Source organism: Prinia subflava, unplaced genomic scaffold (assembly GCF_021018805.1).
Source record: "Prinia subflava isolate CZ2003 ecotype Zambia unplaced genomic scaffold, Cam_Psub_1.2 scaffold_59_NEW, whole genome shotgun sequence".
In the NCBI taxonomy this organism is placed as follows: Eukaryota; Metazoa; Chordata; class Aves; order Passeriformes; family Cisticolidae; genus Prinia; species Prinia subflava.
The window spans coordinates 42,141-61,882 of record NW_026961066.1 but is presented as its reverse complement, the minus strand read 5'-3'; the positions used below and the strand labels follow the sequence as shown (position 1 = coordinate 61,882).

Here is a 19,742-nt window from a genome sequence, read left to right as displayed (position 1 = left end):
GTCGGGCAGGGAGGAAAGGTGTGCTGCACAGGGACACACGAGTGGCACAGGGCCAAATGCCCACTCCCGTTACATATCTCACGTGCAGATCTCAAGTGTGTGCAGTAACTGTGATGTAGGATTGCTGTCTCTCCAATTCTCTCCATTTGTACCAGGAGACAGTCCCAGCACTTCTTCCCTTCCCCTCCGAGCTCACACCCTCCACCTTGTTCCCAGCCACAACCGCCAAATGCTCAGAGCAGAAATGATTTGACAGCATGCTTAAAAGAAACAGAAATAAATCTTCTAGTCCTAGCAACAGGAGAAAACTGCAACATGCAAATAGCTTTAATACAGCAGCTTATTTACTTTTCTCTCACTCTTTCATTTGAGCAGGTCTCCCCAAGGTACTGCTCTTCTCTTTTCCCATTTAAAATTCTTTGTTCCAGCTCCATGCCTTGAATACACACCTCACCCATCCCAAACACCAGCTTGTAATCCAAACCGTTGTAATCTCAACAGTGACAAATGCACTACTGTCAAGTGTAAAGTACTGAGAGCTGCAAAACAAAACCCTGGAATTACTAACTTTTATTTTTGCATGCATGCTGCTTAGATTACTGCTTGAATTAACCTCTTGTAGCCATTCAACAAGTACTCTAGAGCAAACAAAAAATACAGAACATATAAAAACCCTCCTGGCAGGTCCCACATCCTTTACACCACACAGCGCAAGAAGCAGGGCTATTTTATACTTGGTTAATGTTGCTTGGCTGATGACTAACCCTCCTCTCAATCAAGCATTTACATGTTCAGAACCAGGATCACCTCATTTATGATCAGCTTGTAGCCAGACATGCCAGTGCTTTCGTATGACAGCAATTTACATATCCCTGTCAGATATTTATTTACATATACTTTCAAAGTGGTGGTCCAATCCCCATAAATGCCTTTACTTTCTTAACCCCACCCATGCAGCCTGCCTGACCTCACACTCAGGGCTGAGACCAGCAGGCACTCGTGCAAAGCTGGTGCCCAGCTCATATCAATTTAAGCAAAACAGAGCCATAGTTGCAAGCAGCACTGCATCAGAACTCTGTCAAAAACCAGGAGCCAGGTTGCTTTCTGACAACAGTGAAAATTCACCTGACAGTATCATCTTTACAAAGACAAGGATTAGAAACTTAGGTGGCACTTGATGCATCTGTAATACCTGTTCCAAAACACCCTCTGAGATCTTGGATGGTGGGGCGGGGGGAGGGTTGACAAAACATCTTTCTGGTAAGTTAGAAGCTAAACAAAAGATTTCAATTTTTAAAATTCACACTTCTTGTAAAATAAGGGAGAGTGTGAAGAAATTACAATGGACAGTTTTCCTCAACTTGACCTTTTAAGGCAATCCATTTTTCAGCTGCTTTAAAAGACATAGAAAGCACAGCCAAAAGACTCCTGTATAAGGCGACTCTTGCTTAATAAGAGAGATTGGACATGCAAGAGTTTAGGTAAGAAATGTTTTTCCAGAGGAAGCCCTGCTTCAGGATCATGATTCCAGAAAGCAGTCACCTTGCTAGGGTAAAGCATACAAATTATCAGTGAACGAGGTAAAAAAAGCCTTAATGATCTGCCATAAGAACACCACAAAATAGCACCAAAACAAATAATCAAAGGTTTCTTCGTATTTCTTGATTATGATGAAACAAGCTCAGCTATGTTACAACAGAAAAGACTCTCTAATGCCTTACGTAGAAAGTGCAGGAAGTTTTAAAAAATGGTTAATTTTTTTTTTTTTTTAATATTTTGGACTCAAACCATCTTCAAAGCCTTGTCAATAGCTCCTTTTTCTTCAATCATAGCAGTGTCAACAAAAAGTTAACAGTTATTTAGGAAGAACATGAGAGAATACATATAGCTTTAAAAGAAGCTGAGATAAGCAGAAGGAGACTTGGAAACCTAAGCAGAAATTGATGATATCCTCACTCATTCAAGAAACTCATGTTTAGGCATTCCAGTTCTCCCTGTCACCACTTCTATTAGCCAAACTGTGAATAAACATGAGGAAAAGATAATTAATCACACTCCCTGGAATTAAACTGTCCGAAACACGTGGTGGCCCTAAGAACCTGAAACCCCAGTGTTTCTTGTGGCACACAGAATTCCTTGTGGGGGAACCATCAGAGAACCAGAACCAGCTTTGCTTCCCACACTGCCCATTTGTGAATTCTTTCCTATTAATAGGGTGAAACACTACAATCAGACTGACCTACTAGAAGAGGCTGCGGTTAAAAGGAGGGACTGGGCTGTGAGCTCAAAATTTCTCTTTTCCAAAAAGGACACAAGGATTCCTATGGTGACCTGATGAGGGAGGCAGTCTCCAAAGGGGAACAAGCAAGGAACAAAGTTGCTCATAGACTCTTCCCAGATCTTTTGATGGCCTCCAGTGATCCTCTCTGAAACCTCAGCTAGATCAGTAATGGCCAAGGAGGAAAACCACTCATGGTTTCGTACACACACTTCCACAACTCGGTCGCAATACTGAACTCAAAATTGTAACAGAATCCTCAGAATCACAGCTTTCTCCAAGTTTGTGGAGTTATTTTAACAGCATAAGTCTAGTGAACAGTTATGCCAATATTTCTTCTGGTTTAGAAAAATTAAAAGTTATTGCCAAAAGCTAAAATAGATTATTTATACTAAAATATCACTAAATATTAAATTTAAGTATTATCTAAATAGTAATATTTAGAAAAATTGAAAATTTTTCATTGAAAGGGTGGTCAGGAATTGGAATGGACTGCCCAGGGACATGGTAGAGTCACCATCCTTGAAAGTGTTCAAGAAATGACTGAGCATGGCATTTAGTGCTATGGTTCAGTTGGAATGATGGTGTTTGGTCAAAAGTTTGACTCAATGATCTTGAAGGTCTTTTCCAACCTTAATGATTCTCTGGTCAGGTGTTAAGCAGAAATCCTTGAGGAAGGGAGAGGAATTTTATGCTCAAACTCTACTATAAAGGTGCCATCTGAAAGATAAAGACCTCAACAACACATGCAATCTGAGCAACACAACAGGAAATGCCACCACAAAAAAGAAATACTGCTAGCTATTAAAAAATTCAGCACTTATTTATTGCAGAAACCCAGGGCTAAGATCAGAATAAGGATTGTTTTGCACTCTTGGCACAACCATGCATTTACTGTGAAACCAGAAAACTGCTTTTTGATCTACCTCTGCCTTACAAAAACAATTTAATGCTTTTATTTCCTAGGCAGCTATAAGTGAGGCAGCTATTTCTAGTCAGTCATCCACTGTGTGAAGCATTGGACCATGCTCCTTCTGCCAAGACATCTGGTTCTCTAGCACAATGATGAATGAGAAAAGCACAACTCTGGGAACAGTAACTGTTAATTAGTTAAAAAATGTTGAGGATCACTCATGGCAGGAGGAGGGAAGGAAGGTGACTGAGGGTCCTGAAAAATGGTACCTTATTTTTCTAATTTGCTGGGATTAAACTGAGAGAATTAAACTGATACCAGATGACCTTGCTACTGGGCTTATTATTATATTATTATTACTAAGCTGTTCTTAAAATTCTTTCAGTAATGAAAACCCAAGAAAGCAAAAGTTTCAAAATATTTCAGGAGTTTTTTTTGGGTTTTTTTTCAGCTTGATAAAGTTGTAGAAAAACAGAAAGAAGTTCACAGGAGAATGCTGGAACAACTTCTAATGGTAGAAAAAGCACACAGACAGACACTGTATGAACTGGAGGAAGAGAAGAGGAAGCACAGCAAATACATGGAAAAAAGTGATGAGTTTACAAACTTGCTGGAACAAGAATGTGAAAGGTAAGGTTACTTCTTACCATAGTACTATGAAGTATGTACAATTTAACATTACATCTAAGGATCTCTCTGCTTTCTTATTTTGTATCCACTAAAAATCATGCATATTTGTGGAATTGTATTTTGAGAGTTCAGCTGTGAAAATGTAACTAATGACTTCCAACCAACAGCAATGTCTACATCTCCATCAGCCAGCAAGGTAGGTGAAATGGTTGGCAGACTCTTCAGCAGTGCTGCGGGATGCTGAGGATGTTACACTGCAAAGAAGACGTGCAGATGTAGGACGTTGTCACCACCAGGAACAGGTGAACCTTTCAGTATGTTTTAGAAGCTTGGTACACACTACAGTGTGGAAGGAACAGAATGTCTTCAGGCATGCAGCCTTTCACGGCAGAATAAAAAGACATGAGGAAAAGTAGATGTTTAGACAAAACACAGAAATACGCAGAGAGAAAGCAAAGGCAGAGGATAATTTCCAGAAAGCTTTGAAAGTAAGAATGGCAAAGGTCTCATATCAAGGTTGGCATAAAACCCATAAAAAGAGCTTTATTTTTTAAGAATAACCTAAAAGTACCACGGCTTGTTTAAGCACAGTGTTAAGAATTTCAATGCCAATTCTCAGAAGAATCAAGAAGAATTTAATATCATTTACTGTCTTTAAAAGAAGCTACATTATACTGTGACTTCTCCAAATCAGCAATAAAACTGAATATATCCTAAGGAAAAAAAATATCAGAGACATTTCCTATTCCCTGTATAGCTAGCCCAGAAGATAGGAGAATATTGTCTCAGTTTCCTTTCACTTAGGAACAGATGGAAATGTTTGGGTGTGAGAACGTCAAGCCTATTCTAAACTCACATTATGCATAGATAATTCTTCCTCTGCTTGGCCTGTGTAACATCATGTCCTACATATTCTGGCAGCGCTCACCCCGTGTGCTGCACCTCTCTCCTGCACGTCTGTCAAAGGCAGCACTCTCCGAGCACACAGCCGGATTTACGGCTCGCAGCTACAGAGGCTGCGGAAGAAATCGCTTTGCTCCTCATTAAAAATGGGTACAGATGCAGGCAAGCACAGGCACACAGAGAAAAGCACATACTAGGAACTCTTCTTGGGAATCATCATCAATCAGGAACCAAACCCTGAGATCAAGAGAGTTTTCATCTCTGCTGTCTTCTCCTCAAGATCTGAGACATCCATTTCTTAGAGGCAGAGCTAGACAACTCCACTTGCTAAGAGTGCCAAAATGCAACATTAAAATGTGCTCACACTATGAAAAGCTGCACAGAGGAAAAGACTAAGCATTGGAGTAATTTGTTTTTTTAAATAGGATAGACATGAGATTAAAACTCTCTTCCCTGTCCCTCCTCTATCCCTCCTCCTCTGCCCCACCTCTGTTCCCATTCCGAAGATGACTGTAAAGCATTTATCACTATTGTCTGCTACTTTTAGTCAAGCTGCCTGGAAAATGGTGGGAAGAGGGGGAATGCTGAGGTGCTTAAAGAGCCCTTAGAGGATATAATAATAGATTTCAGATTAAGTCTCAATTTTTTTTTTGAGGATGTATTTTATGTGGAAAACCTTAAGGGGATGTGATGTCACTAGCTGAGCTGATTCCAAATTGTTTGCCAAGTAATGTCACCATCAAGATCTCCACACGGTTGCCTGCCATAACAGAAAAAACACCAACAGAAAAAAACCCACAACCAAAAAACCACTCACCAAGTTAAGACACAGCTCTTCCTACATGAGCCTGCCTGACATGGTAAAGTGACCTTTTCTTCCACTTCAAAATTCTTACCAAAATTTACATTTTCTCAGGATGCAAACTTTTTATTTGGATTAAGAACAAACAGAACTTTATAAAAAGTTTCACACATAAAGCAATGACATGAATTTTTGCTTACCCCCCCCCAATACAAGTAAAAAAAAAAAAGATAGGAAGTATTCACCAATGAACTTACCTTTTTTTTTAACTAGAAGCAATATCCTCTTCTATATGATGGACATGTAGCATTCCAAACAGTATTTCAGGTTCAAAGCAAAATCCCTGACTTTCAATTAGCCAAAGACTTGCCTTGCTTTTATCAAAGAGCAAGACTACAGATATGCTAAAGATATCCTTGCAGGGTATACAATGTATACAAGCCAAAGAAGGTACATAAATAACAGGGGACTGTGTGATCAAAAGGCAAAAAACCTAGATTGTATGAGACAGTGACGCTGAGATTCTGAAAACTACTTCTTATAGCAAGAATAAAGAAATTATTAGTTAGATCCAAGTCCTACAAACTGTTCTGGATATATTTTCAAATAAGGTAGAAAGAAAGCACTTCCTCTCTCTTGCCTCAGCAAAAACAGAACTGAAGAATTTTTAAATGAAAATGTTAGTGATGAATTTATCAGATGATCATTTTTTACATAAACTAGACAACTTTTCATCTCTAGGACCTTTATATGCCCTTATGCCCTTCATGGATGGCATCTCTCATTGAAAGAGTTAATGTTTGGATTGTGCAAAATGTAAGAGTCTTTGATGACTCAGTTAAAGCTCTTCACCTTAACCATTCAGGACTTACAGCAAGGCAACAAGACAATCCTCAGCAATTGTACATTGTCAGATTTGGGACATTAGGGTCATGACAGGACGAGTGAAAACCTTCTAGATATGAGAACCAGATTAGCATTCAATGTTAACCCTTTAGGCATTTTAAGCATTTTTCTTGTTGCCAGCCAAGAACTAGTCCTCCATGCTCTTGCTGTACTTCAGAGACAAAGACTGATCTTCAAATTGAATAGTCTCATTCCTTACAACACACATTTACCAGCAAACACAGAATAAAACTATTCTACTGTCACTGTATTGATTCGTCTTCAGTCACACTTTTAAAGCATGGAGCCACGAATGAGCCACCAGCCTGAGAAACCCCTAACACATAAGAAAAATTCTGTGGAGAAAAAGAGGCCAGTGGACAACTGGATAGGTCTATTCCTGCCCTTCAACATGAATGATAATCTGTGAGTGTGTGCAGACCAGACGGGAACACCAAGACAAACAACCTGTGCGTGGTAGCGTAGCAGACCAAGTCACCCTTTTCCAGAAGGGAAAAATTGGTCGTATTGTTGGAACTTAAAAAAACACCACCACCAAAGTTCAGAGGAATATAAAAAACAGTAAGTCCAGAAGGTGGATACACAGACTAGGTGCACCTGAAGAATCATACTACAAAAGCTACTGGCCTTGTTTAGCAGCTCTTGCATTTCATGGGGTTGGAAGATGGAGAGCAGGATTAAGGACTACAAAGAATACTTACTTTAGATTCTAATGCAGAGTCCATAGGATCTTCCCTGAGGATGTATGCATTTGTCCAAAATCACTTATCCACATTCCAAATTTTTGCAGCACAGTTAAATAATAAAAGCTGCTGTTTCAGAAAACATTTTACAAGGTAAAATATGAAACTGGAGAACCTTCCAGTTATGCATGTTCCTAGTTTGAAAACACATGCCATACATATACAAGTATTTGTGCATTTACATATTACTCTCCACCACACAAAAAACCCCCCAAAACAAACCAAACAAAACCCCAAAACAACAAAAGCCCCAAAAGACAACAAAACAAAAACCAAAAAAGAGCAAAATAGTAACACGTTTAGCATTTACACAGCTCTTTTCCACTGCATATCTCAAAGAGTTTTAAATATTAAAGCACAGCTATTCCCCGTTTTCCACTTACTGAAATGAAATGAAATGAAGGTTTGAGGAAAATAAATCAATCACAGGTACTTGAGGGTTAAACTGGATGAAAAGAAGAAATGTCCCAATGTACAGGTCTTCAAACTTTCTATATCCTATACAGACCCTCAGCAATACAAAGGGTAACGTTTTATTACAAAGATACACCTGTTAACAGGTGAATGCTATTCAATAGGACAGGGAAAAAAGGGACTTTGCTAACAAGCAATGTAAATACATTTTTAAAGGCAGTTATGATAAATTTTGCGCACAGAATTCAAACATTAGCAGAAAACTCTGCAGTTTGGTACAGAAGGAATTAATAAGACCTTAAGGTTAAGGATCATCTACTAATATGAAGCTCTGAACTCAATCCATCTTCACTTTGATAACTTGGCTGCCTTGGGCACAAAGGAGCTTTCAGCAAGCACTTCCATGCCATTTCTACCCACACAGTTTCTGTGACTCCAGCTTGGGCTTATTTCTCTCACTGTTCCACAGTGTACTCTGAGTTGGAAACTTACCATTGTCCACCTCTGCCCTGTTCACAGCCCTCCATAGCTCTTATTCTTTATGTCTTTTCTTCATCTCTTAAATCCCTGTGTTTCTCCTCACAGAAACTCAAAGTCAGCCATCATCTCCATGATGATGACTCAAGTGTACTCCAGCCATAACCAAAACAACAAATCTCATCATATGAGCAACCTGTCATCATTCCCAACTCCATGAGAACAGAAGGGAATCAGTCTTTTATCCTTTGTCCCTTGGCTTCATCCTTACAGTTCTCTAATACCTCCATTCTTAAAACTGGGGTAACTGCTTGTCACTCAGCCCACTCTACCTGAGCCTTCCTACATTTAAGTCTCACAAATTCTTGTTCATAGCACCTCCAGGAAAAGTAAATATTAAAAAACAAAGGAAAGAACAAGCCAAACACACACATCCAAATACGCCAAACATCTTTCTGTATTTCCAAATAATTAAATCATTTTCTAGACCCTCACTTAAAAAATACTTTTTGATAATTTCCACATTAGCTACTTCAGCCTTCTCTGTCTCTTCCTTGGATGCACACTCAATACTCAATTAAGGGCTATGTTTTTTCTCTTGTGTATCTTAACAGTACACTCTTATGCTCTAATGCAATGTTATTACATGGACTAAACATCACACTAGGACTGCACCAAATTAAAATGGTATTACAAGACTGCTCAGGGTTTGAGTTGGTAAGAAAGGCAATTTCATGAAACTGAGAGCTCTAGGCAAAGTGTTCTGGGTTTATTTTAAAGTGTCAGATGAAAGTAATTGCTACCCACAGTAGATCAAGTAAACAGTGCTTGAAATTCAGGACCGGGTATCGAGGAAAGAAGAACCATTTTAACTAAAAGGTGAAGTGCATTAGTCGCCAGCTTACCATTGCCATACTTTAATTCAAACACACACATAGGAATAACGATATTTTGCATGTCCAGCTCTGGAAAATTCAACATTCTGGAAGAGTGGGTATAATTAATATTTGCTATTTTTCTTAATGAAGCCAATTAAATATTATAAGAAGCAGGACCTTATCTCTGCAGAGAGCTGCAGTAAAAATAAACACTGTCAACTTATTTATTCTACACGTGTTACCAGCGGTTTTTAATTTCATGCACACTGAACTATTGTTGTAGATTGCATTGTACTCAAATGCAATCATTTCCTTTTAGCTTTCTGGCAATGAGTTATATGTATTACATATGCTGGAGACTATGTCTTGCAAGCTGTGAAATGGATGCCAGATCTGTGTACATTTGACCTTTTTCATGGGTATCTTGTGTTCTGTAGGTGAGTAAGAAAGACCCACCACAAGCACAACATTAGATTCTTATTCTACATCACACTCCAATGGGACAGTCCCACTAATAACACCACTGAGGCACGAAGAGAGGCTTGAGGAAGTGCTGTACACAGATTAATTACCTCATGCTCATGTGCGGAAAACTATGTACTGTTGCACTACATAACTTTCAACAGATGTTGTGAAATCAAATCACAATTCCAGGATTGGAAGATGCTTACAACAGCCTTTGTGCATGACGAAAGATAAAAATATCTTAAAGCAAATAAACAGAATTTAGGGTTAAGATCCCACAACTGTTAAACAAGGTCACATTATGTTTTTTCAATGGAAAAATCCAAGAACAAATACAAACAGAAAGAGGGCTCAGCATTAACATAACTGAGAAATTCTTTCTAGATCAGTGGTGCAATTCAAAATTATTCCACCTACTGTCATTAGCAAGGAGGTGTGAGACCTAGATGACAAACATTTCTCATGCAACTCCACTGACATTGGTGGAATGACACAGACAGATAGATTCATATTTAGATTTCTTTCAATTCTGGGCACGCAACATGTCTGTTCACTGTTTCAGGCACACTATCACTATTACCAACCAATAATACAATTGCACACTTGGAGGATGGGCAGGGCACAATGACCAACCTTAGCCAAAGGACATTCTCCTACGCTGCTCCCCTCTCTCCCTTCCTGTGTGGTGAAAGAGATGCTCATTGCCCTCCCTGCAAAAGGACACAAATTCTGAAGGGGACAACTGTGGAAAGCCACCCTTTACCACCAGGGTGGTGGCCCTGGTCAGCACTTTTAACCCTCATGTCAGAACTCAAAGGGAAGGGTGACCTTTCCAAGCTGGCAAGTCCCAGCATATTTATGGCTCTTGTAAATCAACACCTAAGCAGTGACCAGCATGGGCGATGAAGCACAGGCCAAATATGCTCATGGGGAGGCACTGCCCTCAGTAACGGGGACTCGCTCCAGTCACCAATTTACATTTCCAAATAAGACTGAGTGCACCACTCCGTGAGTGGCACAGCATAACAAGTCTAATCGTAAGCAACAATAGAAGCAGTGACTGTACCAAGACCTGTGACCAAAGAAAGACAGGGTGCACTTCTGATTCACTGCAGGGTGGGGCTGTGAGAGAGGGAGAAATTGGCACAGGGTTTTGTAACTGTAACTTTGAAAAGCAAACACACAACATCAGACAGACAGAAAAATCCCTACATCGTTCTCCAAGATATAGAAAACTTGACACTCTCATAATTAAAAAAAAAAAAAAAAGCCATTGCTATGGGAAAAGATGTACTCCTGTTTGAATGTGGAGGAGGAGAGATCTCAATGAAGTTACGATCTTTCTTGTGGCAGAAAAATTTAAGTGACTTCCATGGGCTATAATTAGTTTCATATCTTAAAAACAGGCAGGAGAAAATGGCCATGAGAACTTAGAATGCAGGTCACACATCAGTTACCAAGACTTGTGATCTAAACTCAACCAAGTTTCCCATGGCATGCTGTGAGCTTCAATGCTTTTATGCCCAGCTAGAAAACCTCTGACTATTATATACACACATATGAGAGAACCATGCATGGGAGACTGCAGCAATTTAGGAAAAATAACCCAGCCTCAGTCTCTGTGCCGAGACAGTAATTTTAAACAGAGAATAAATAAAAAGATCAAAAGCACTAAATCTGTTAAGAACAGAGATTTAACTAAATCTGTTAATAACAAAACTGAAAAAATTGCTAAAAATAAACACCAAAATCTCACATGGCAACTTTGATTTTCATGTATGTACATTATTTTGTTTCTTGAGCCTGAAATGCACATTTTAGAGCCTTTCAGATAAACACCATGCACTGGGACAAGGGAACACAACCTATGTAAAGTCTGAAGATCAAGAATGTGACCATATTGAAAAACTATCTTCTATCTTCAATATTTGTATCTTTCTACTATGAAGATTGGAAAAAAGCCACAGAAATTATCTAAAAGTTTGAGAAGGACATATTGAAGTCTGGTTTTTAGAATTTGTGATCCAGACTTGTGTATGTTTCAGTGTGTGTAATGAGGAAGCACTGGTCAGATGGGTGGCTCAGAGTAGCAAATGGGAGTAGATACAAGAAAACCTACTGGACCATCTACTCTCTCCCTTGCAACACAGAGCTGTTCTCCAAACGCAGTGTTGACAATTTTAGTCCTTATTTCGGATGTCCAAAATACAGAAAAGCCCTCATCTCCCTAGGAATGTTCTACAGAAGTTGCATTGTCACAAACAAAATTATACTTTTATCTCCATTCAATAATTCATTCTCTTTAACAGCTCAATACAGTACTTCCTGTACTGAAAGATTCTAAATACTTGGCTAAGACTGAAAAAGAACCTAAGGCACCCATTTCAGTAACAGAGAGCTCCACAGCAGATAAAACCCTGGGAGGAGAGTTTGAGTGGGCTGCAGTAAGTTCTGTTGCTTCAGGATGATCCCAAATGCAGAACTGCCCATCTCCCCTCCCGTGGCAGGTCTCAGCTGCACACCCCTTTGGATCTGACACAAAATCTGACACAATGGCCCTTGTCAGGCACAACCTGAAAGAACTCCAAAGACTGAGCAGGTAGAGAATTAAGCAGTCCCTTCATGCTCCCACAGAAAAGTTTACGATGGGAAACGTGGCTGGTAAAAGCTGAATCTTGTACAGACATTCTGGCAAGGGAAGGCTCCAGCGCTAAAGACTCTTGAACCACAACTTGATCACCAACAACAGCAACAAGCAGATAAAAAACCCAAACCCAACAGTCGTGATGACTACTGAGAGATGTCAGGGGAAGTATTCTGCCATAGAAAACTTTTACTCCCCTCCCCTCCCCAAAAGAAGAGATTAAAAGCCCAAAAGGGACAGTAACACCAAAATTACTCAGTTAACTGATTTACGTCTGCCAGATTTGGCCTAGCACGAGATACCTTCTCCCAGACTCTGCCTTTGTGCTGGAGAAGGGAAACTCACTGAATCCAGAAACATGGTTGTTTTCAAATGTGTACATGAGCTTCATGAGATATACCTTGTACAGGTCTGCTCTCTTCTGTCACCATGAGATTTTCCTAGTTTGCTGAGCGTTCATACTAAAGTAGAAGTGTGCAGCTTCTCACGCTTGTAAATGTAAACAGAAGACCATGTTTCGTAAATATTGCCATTATTATGAATTCCTTCTCCAAGAGAAGGGGAGGTTGAATGACAGCCTCCTTGACCAATGTGGGTAAGAGGTGGGGATGCCACCCTCCAATCCATGGTGACCTTGCTAGAGGTATAAAATAGGAAGAATAAACAAGGCAGCGCTCCTGCCCTGCTGCTCTGATCAACCCAGAACTCCAGCTCCATGTATCCTTCTGGCTAGGCTCGCAGCTATACTCTTCCTCTGACCAAGGTCCACTGAGCATCTTCAGCAGATACAGCATCCAACTGAAGGCACTGCAAAAGCACTAAAGCTGCTCTTTGCCTTGTTTGCTTCCTTGCCAATACCTTCCAAGTCACACATTTTGCTTGAAATTACATGAACTGGCTAAAAACCTGCAACTTAAAACAGAGCTCTTCACTTTTAGAAGCAGTCAAGATCTTTGGGTTTTATCTGCTACTGGGAAATTCCTTAGCCTCAGCACTTTGATTCACAGCATCTTCAAGTCACTGGGGAAAGACACATGCCCCACAAACATTATCAGGTACTAACAGGTACTAAACCCTCTTTTTCTTAAACTACCCTTTCATTTCAGTAAACCATAACTGTTAACATCTCACTTGCACTTCTTACACATGATGCTGACCTCCTTCCTCCTCATAGTCTGAACAAAGTCAGACAACCTTGCAGAAAAGGAAATAAAACCTAGCAGAAATGGAGACCATGCACCCTCTTCTCCCTTCACTCAGATTTGTTTGCTAAAAATGTCAGGGTTATCAGGAAATTCTGAGCACTGTAAACCTTATTCTGACATATAAATTTACTATTAAAATGACTTTTAGGAATGCTCAGATCCTACAAGTTGCATTTAAGTCATCAGGAAATTGGGACATCATTTATTAAATGTTTAGACAAGATTTCACATGTTTCTCATTTCAAAATTTCATCTTGCATCCAACTGAGAAACTGAGAAGCAAGACCCACTCCCTGAAATCCTAAAATTCTCCCTTTTTTTTCAACGGTCTTGCCAGCTAAACTCTGGATGTCTTTGTGTTCTGTCAGACAAGAAAATGAGAATGAGTCAGTCTGTCCCTAACTGGCTTTCTAAAAGGGAAATTGAGAAGTTTGACGACATATTTGGATAAACACACTCAGTGGATAAAGTTACTTAACTTTTTATATCTCTAAGTTTGCTATAAACCTCCAAAATCCTTATAGGCTAGATTTAAGTATAGCCAATAAAAACTATAGGTTATAAATTAAGTTAATGAAAATCACTCTGTTAAAACTCTAAGGACCTTGTAAACATGCTTATCAAAGCTCATCAAAGCTTCACCACTGTAATGCAGCACCACATCCATAAATCCATGTTATTAATTGCTATACACAACTCTTACTGAAATATCAGCCCTATACAGATTGCATTTGGTGCAGAACCCAGTTTTCTCATGGTCTCTGAACACATTGTAGCAGCCAACACTAGCTCTGAATGAAGAAGCAGTGAGTAAACTCTGAGTCTACACAGTTCAGTTCTCCTGAAAAGACAATGAAAATTGCTGTGATCATCTGTATGTGCTTTAGGTCTCCCTGAGTGTAGCACCTGGCCTAGAATAAAGGATGATTGAAATACACAGAACTGAACCTACAGAAGGGCACAAATGCTGAGCTGATTTAGCTTCCTAAGCCCTCAGTCTACCAGAGGGTAAGGAGGTTTGCAATACCACTTTGGAATGTGTCATTTCTTGCAATTGCAAATATCCAACACCATGGTGCGTAACTCAGTAGTTTCATCAAAGGAATGTTCTTACAGATTCAAGATCCTGATCTCTGTGAATTCCCATCTTCTTTAGCTCTGTATTAACTTCAGATGCAAAGTGAGAAAAGCAGGCATTCCAATACAAAGACAGAAAAGAAGGCATTCCAAACTGAGCCTTTACTAGTTGCACAACATAAAACATTTATTTTACATGGATCAGCCTGTTTTCCACACATGGTTATAAGGATTATCAAATCTTAGGATTAGTTTGGTCAAAATTTCTTGTGTGTAATCAGTCTTAAAATTCAGCTAATTCCATACAACATCAGATTTCCCTGCCAGCATTTCATTAAAATCTGCTGTTTAATGGTTACAAATGCACAGATTTTAGTCTCAAAACAGTACACACAACCTTGCCCTTGGGTATTCTGATTACTAAGTGCAAAGACAGGTGGTTTTTTGATACATAGCAGATATCCAGAGAATTTCTTGGAGAAAACTGAGAAGGAGCTTTTCATGATAAAAATAACGACACATAAAAGAATTTTCAAAGTGCTTGGAGAAAAAAAATTAGCTTTTTAGCCACCTGACAAGAAGACTGTCTCCATGGCTACATCTTTTAAATATTTCTAGTACCAAAGCACAGGTTCTGGCATTACAGTCGTATTTCATAAAGTAGTTGAAAAAATGGTGCAGAAAGAAAGAATTCAGTTTTATTAGACTGCGGAAGACTTTTGGAGTAGGATGCACAACTTTATCTAAAATAAAACAACACAGGCTACTGGTATTTAAGATCAAAATTGAGATGAAGACTATTTAAAAATAACAAAGTTGGCAGGTGCAGATGCAAGTACAGTTCAAGATAACACACCAATTAGAGATGCAATCATTAAAACTCTGTATTCTTGGAATTAAAGCATTTAAGTAGCTAATTAAGTTTGACAGGAAATAGCAAAGCTCTGTCTAACCAAATAGCATTTCAAACAAGCAGAATTAAAAAACAAAAAAGACAAAACCCCCACAAAACACAAAAACTGCAAAACAAAAACAGCTACAAACCAAACAGTCAAAGAACAAGGGTGCAAGGGCTCCTTTGCAATTTTAAGAATCCAACATAAAAGTTAGTCTGTCCAGTTGTAAATGTGGTCATGGATAGAATTTGGTTTTATACTTCTAAACTATGTGGGAAGAACATTCAGAGAAATATGATTATACTATTGGTAAATATTTAACCAAAATTAGAGAACACATCATGCTGATGTGGGAGCTGTACAGCTGCAACATAAAAACGAAAGCAGAAAAGTGGAGCCAAACAAGAGAAATGTATTTATCTGTGTAAAAGCGTATCCAAATCTTCTGTGAACAGATAATCACGTAATTGCTAGACTACTGATCATCAATTAAAAACAATGACAAGGGCTGAAATCAGATTCTGGAGACCTTTCTCCTGTGAACAATGAAGTATAAAATTAAATTGGTTTGTTTGTCACAATCTCTTTTTTATTTGCATTTGTCCCTGACTGACAGCATTGGATTCCAATGTTTTGGAAGCCAAGGAGGTTTCCACATTAGACTTTTTATGGAGAAAGAGTCTGTGAAGACATCTGAATCCAAACTGCTAGCAGAAAAAGCTTTAAATCAAATTTGTGCAACACAAAGCAACAAGTTTACTAGCAATTACCAGGACTAAATGGTATGTAAGTATTTTAAAAGAACTAGCATGAAAAACTGATGAACTATTAGCTGGTGGGTCCTTAAAGCCGACAGGGAAACGGGAGGCAGCACTAGTTTTTAACAAGAAAAGAAAAAAATACTAAAGAAGAGAACTGGCATGTGTGTGGTGAACACAAAAATCTCAAGCCAGTTGAGGGAAAAGCAGAATCATGTGCCAAGTCTGCTCTCCTTCCCCACCTGTCCTCAAGTAATGCTTTGCTGTTCTATCCTGTTAATCCTGGTACCTGAACTTACGCAAGACTAACTGAGCTGAGAGCAGTTCATTTACCCCTCTCCCAGTACGGATACATTTCTCTTTAATGTGCATTAAAAACCCCTTGAAGGTTTGACTATTTACATACAATTGTTTGAAACAGATATTTACAAAGGCCAATTTTAACTGAGTTTCTTAGCCTGTGCACCTATCCATCATCATCCCATTTCCTCATCCATAAGCTAACTTCAACTAAAATGCAAGAATCTTCTGAATTATTCATTATCTAGTGGGTTCTTGAAAACAGGTTATCTTTTAGTGTCCAGGATAGTAAGTAAGAGTGCAGTTTGACCTCGATAAGAGTATGTTGCAGAAAACCTTTGTGTTCCTCCCAGCAGTGTGGAAAACCTGGTAGCTTGCACATTATTGGTCAATAAAACAAATCCAGTCATGAAACAAACTTCCATAACTCATTTATTTTAACTGTACAAAGAGCCAGCTTTTTTCCACAGCAAATAATGCTGCTTTCCCAAACAGCTGCCTATCCTTACTGCACCCAAACGAAGAAGCACTATCAGAAGTTTGATTTGCCATTGCAAAAGCTGAATATTTGGATAGCTGTAGAATATCACTTCACTTTTTCCTTCTTTTCTTTCTACAAATCAAAGAATGAGATCATGGGAACCCATGTGTAAGTCTCTCGAAAAGATCTATAATGAAATATTTAGTCAGATTTTAAAGAAGTAAGTACTAGCATGTGGCGTCATAGTTTGAAAAGAGCTCAGGCATGCAGCCTTCATCCTCCTAGAGAGCCACAGCCAGACTTCCCAATGAAATAAGGCATGCAGCAGGTCATAAAAATAATGGGGAGAGGAATAAAGATGCTGAGCTCAAGGGAACAGTTAGGCTTTTAAAAATTATTCCAAATAAAGCAGAGCTCTCCTACCTCCAAGAAGAAAGGGAGAGGCTGTTTGTTTTTAAAAGAAAAATACTAAAAATATCTTCAATTACATTTATCTCAAAAAATGCTGGAGAGAACATATCACAAGTCCTCTTCAAATGAATGCACACAAATAAAAGAGCAATTAGACAAAATCTATATGATGAATATTTAAGACACTGAAACATCTTTAAGAATTTAAGACAGAGGAATACTTGGATCCCAACACAAGATGACACTAAGACCAGGAATGCAGAAAAAATCCATCCTGAACCATTTGAACACCATTCCACTTCCTTGTAGCATTCAGACATCTACCTTAATTATTTAAGAAACGTTTCATGTCATTTTGTTTGTTCAGCTGTTATAATTGCAGTGGGAAAGAAGAAGCTGATTATTTGCTGTATAACACTCAAGAAGCACTTCCTTATTTCACACAAACTCCTCACTTTCCTGCATAAAATGGAATGATGACGTTCAAAGTCATTACAGGTGCCAAGCCTTACTCACTGTCACTGCATTCAGAACAAATACATCAAACAACAGAGTACAAACAACTACATGTTAGAGGAATTTATAAATACTTCATAAGGTATATACTAACAGAAATACAGATCCAAGTTTTGTGCATTGGTTTGTTTGTTTTTTAATGTTCATTCTATTTGATCCATCTGTTCTAAGATACTTCAGTCCTTAGTATTAAAATCATTCAATTCAATTTCCTGTTCTGTTCTTGTCATCAGCTCTATAAAGAGCACGTAGTTTTGCAGTCATTACGGCAAAACGTGGAATTTTGATTGCAGCTCAAAAAGAATCCCACCCTTCCCTTCCTGTTCAGATGATGTTTCTGTTTCTCCATTCTTACAGAACATGATCTCATGGCAGGTATATCACAGCACCTTCTAGTAAGCCTAACATGGAGCAAGTTCTGTCCTCCTACTGCTCATGTCCCCCCTCTACTTTTGAGTACAGCTGTAAATTATGCTCAGAAACAAAAAAAATGAACTCTGTTCCATGTTTGACATTAAAGGCAGGATTCAGCCTATAGATCCAAAGTGGGGGACTTTGTTCAGATGCCTCCACTCTGGGGCTGGTGCCCAAGATCTCGGTGTTGTCCAAGGAAATACAGCTCCACTCAAGTGACTAAAGATAGGCATCTGTACACACACTAAAATCCCATTCTGGAAGTGATGACCTGTAGATGACATAGTTAGGTCACTGCTCCTTTCCATAACCTCTCTTTGATTAAGCAATTTGAAGGATAAATCTGTACTGGGCTCTTTATTTATACCACAATCACTTGCAGCACAGTTTCTGGTACTTGTCCCTCGTGTGCAGGTATTAACTAATGGCTCTGACCCTGCTTATCTGTTTCACATCAACAGCATCTGCCCATTCACATTTCACACCATTCTACTTCTGCCTCCACATTAGCCTTCACATTTCAGTTTTAAGGAAACACTCTCTTGAAAGAAAATTAATTCATCCAATTCAGGGGGTGAGAGGGGGAGGGCAAACAGCAAAATCACAGAAATATCTGAAAATTATACATTTCATAGAAGTCTACTAAATTACAATTTGCATTCTGAGTTTGGACCAAGTGGAATGTGATAAGCAGATATGACATATATGGTGGAATTTGTGACAGTTCTCACTGGGATACATTTGGTAATTAAAAAAAAAAAAAAACAGTTAGGAAATTGGTCCCAATGCCACATGGTTAAAAAAAAAGAAATGTGAGAACAAAAAAAAGTTCTTTGATTACTGCTGTCTTTTCTCATTACTCATGTAGAGATATCCCTATTTATCAGCAAAGGAAAAGAAAAATATATAAGGACATTTTCATGGGAAGGGGAAAAAATACAACCCATATTTGATTCTTAACTGTTTGGCCAAGTTTAGAGTTACAAAATGTGTTTACATTAAGAACCTGAGGTTTGTTTGAATGTTTACTTTATAAAAGTTCTGAGTTGAGAAGCTTGCAGAGTGAACTGCATGATACTGTCAGTGTAAATTACTGGTTCTGTTTGCCACAGCCCTGTGCAATGAGCAGCTGGCCAAGAGCCAAACAAAAGGGCATAATTTAAGGCACTCAATCAGTTATATTCTGAGATATTTTGTTTAGTGTTTAATAAGCTCTCCAGGGAGGGAGAAATTACTAAAGCACATTGTCCTGACATGAGCTAAAACGGTCCTCTCTTGTCACCACATTTCTGGGAATTTGACATTAATGCAGTAGATGAACTAAGTCCATATACACACACACACACACACATAAACACGCTCATGTTTTTGCACATACGTATACTGAGATACATTTTGTTTTACAGATTTGCACATCTGATGTTCTTTATTGCGTTCCACCTTTCAGCTGAAACATCCACAGCCAGTGAAATTCTCACACCCATTTATAAAATCACTCATCTACTGTCTCTGCACAATTTCTTATTTCATATGTTAAGAGAGGACACAATCAAATGCATCACACACAAAGCATCATGAATGGAGAGTGAAGGCTGTTCAGGAACTGTTCTTTAGTTTATGCACTATGGAAA

General features: G+C 38.8%; 2 protein-coding genes across 4 annotated transcripts in view; one reads left to right on the top strand and one right to left on the bottom strand.

Annotated features, from left to right (window-relative positions):
• Window positions 1–3,825, top strand: part of LOC134565587 (filamin A-interacting protein 1-like) — a 118,696-nt gene extending 114,871 nt beyond the window's left edge. For both annotated transcript variants that reach the window (XM_063425211.1, XM_063425212.1), the window contains exon 6: window positions 3,643–3,825. In XM_063425211.1, coding sequence (XP_063281281.1) covers window positions 3,643–3,825 — 183 coding nt within the window. The remainder of the gene's footprint in view (window positions 1–3,642) is intronic.
• Window positions 1–19,742, bottom strand: part of LOC134565586 (uncharacterized protein C3orf26 homolog) — a 174,597-nt gene that overhangs the window by 145,212 nt on the left and 9,643 nt on the right. The gene's annotated exons all lie outside the window — the stretch shown is intronic.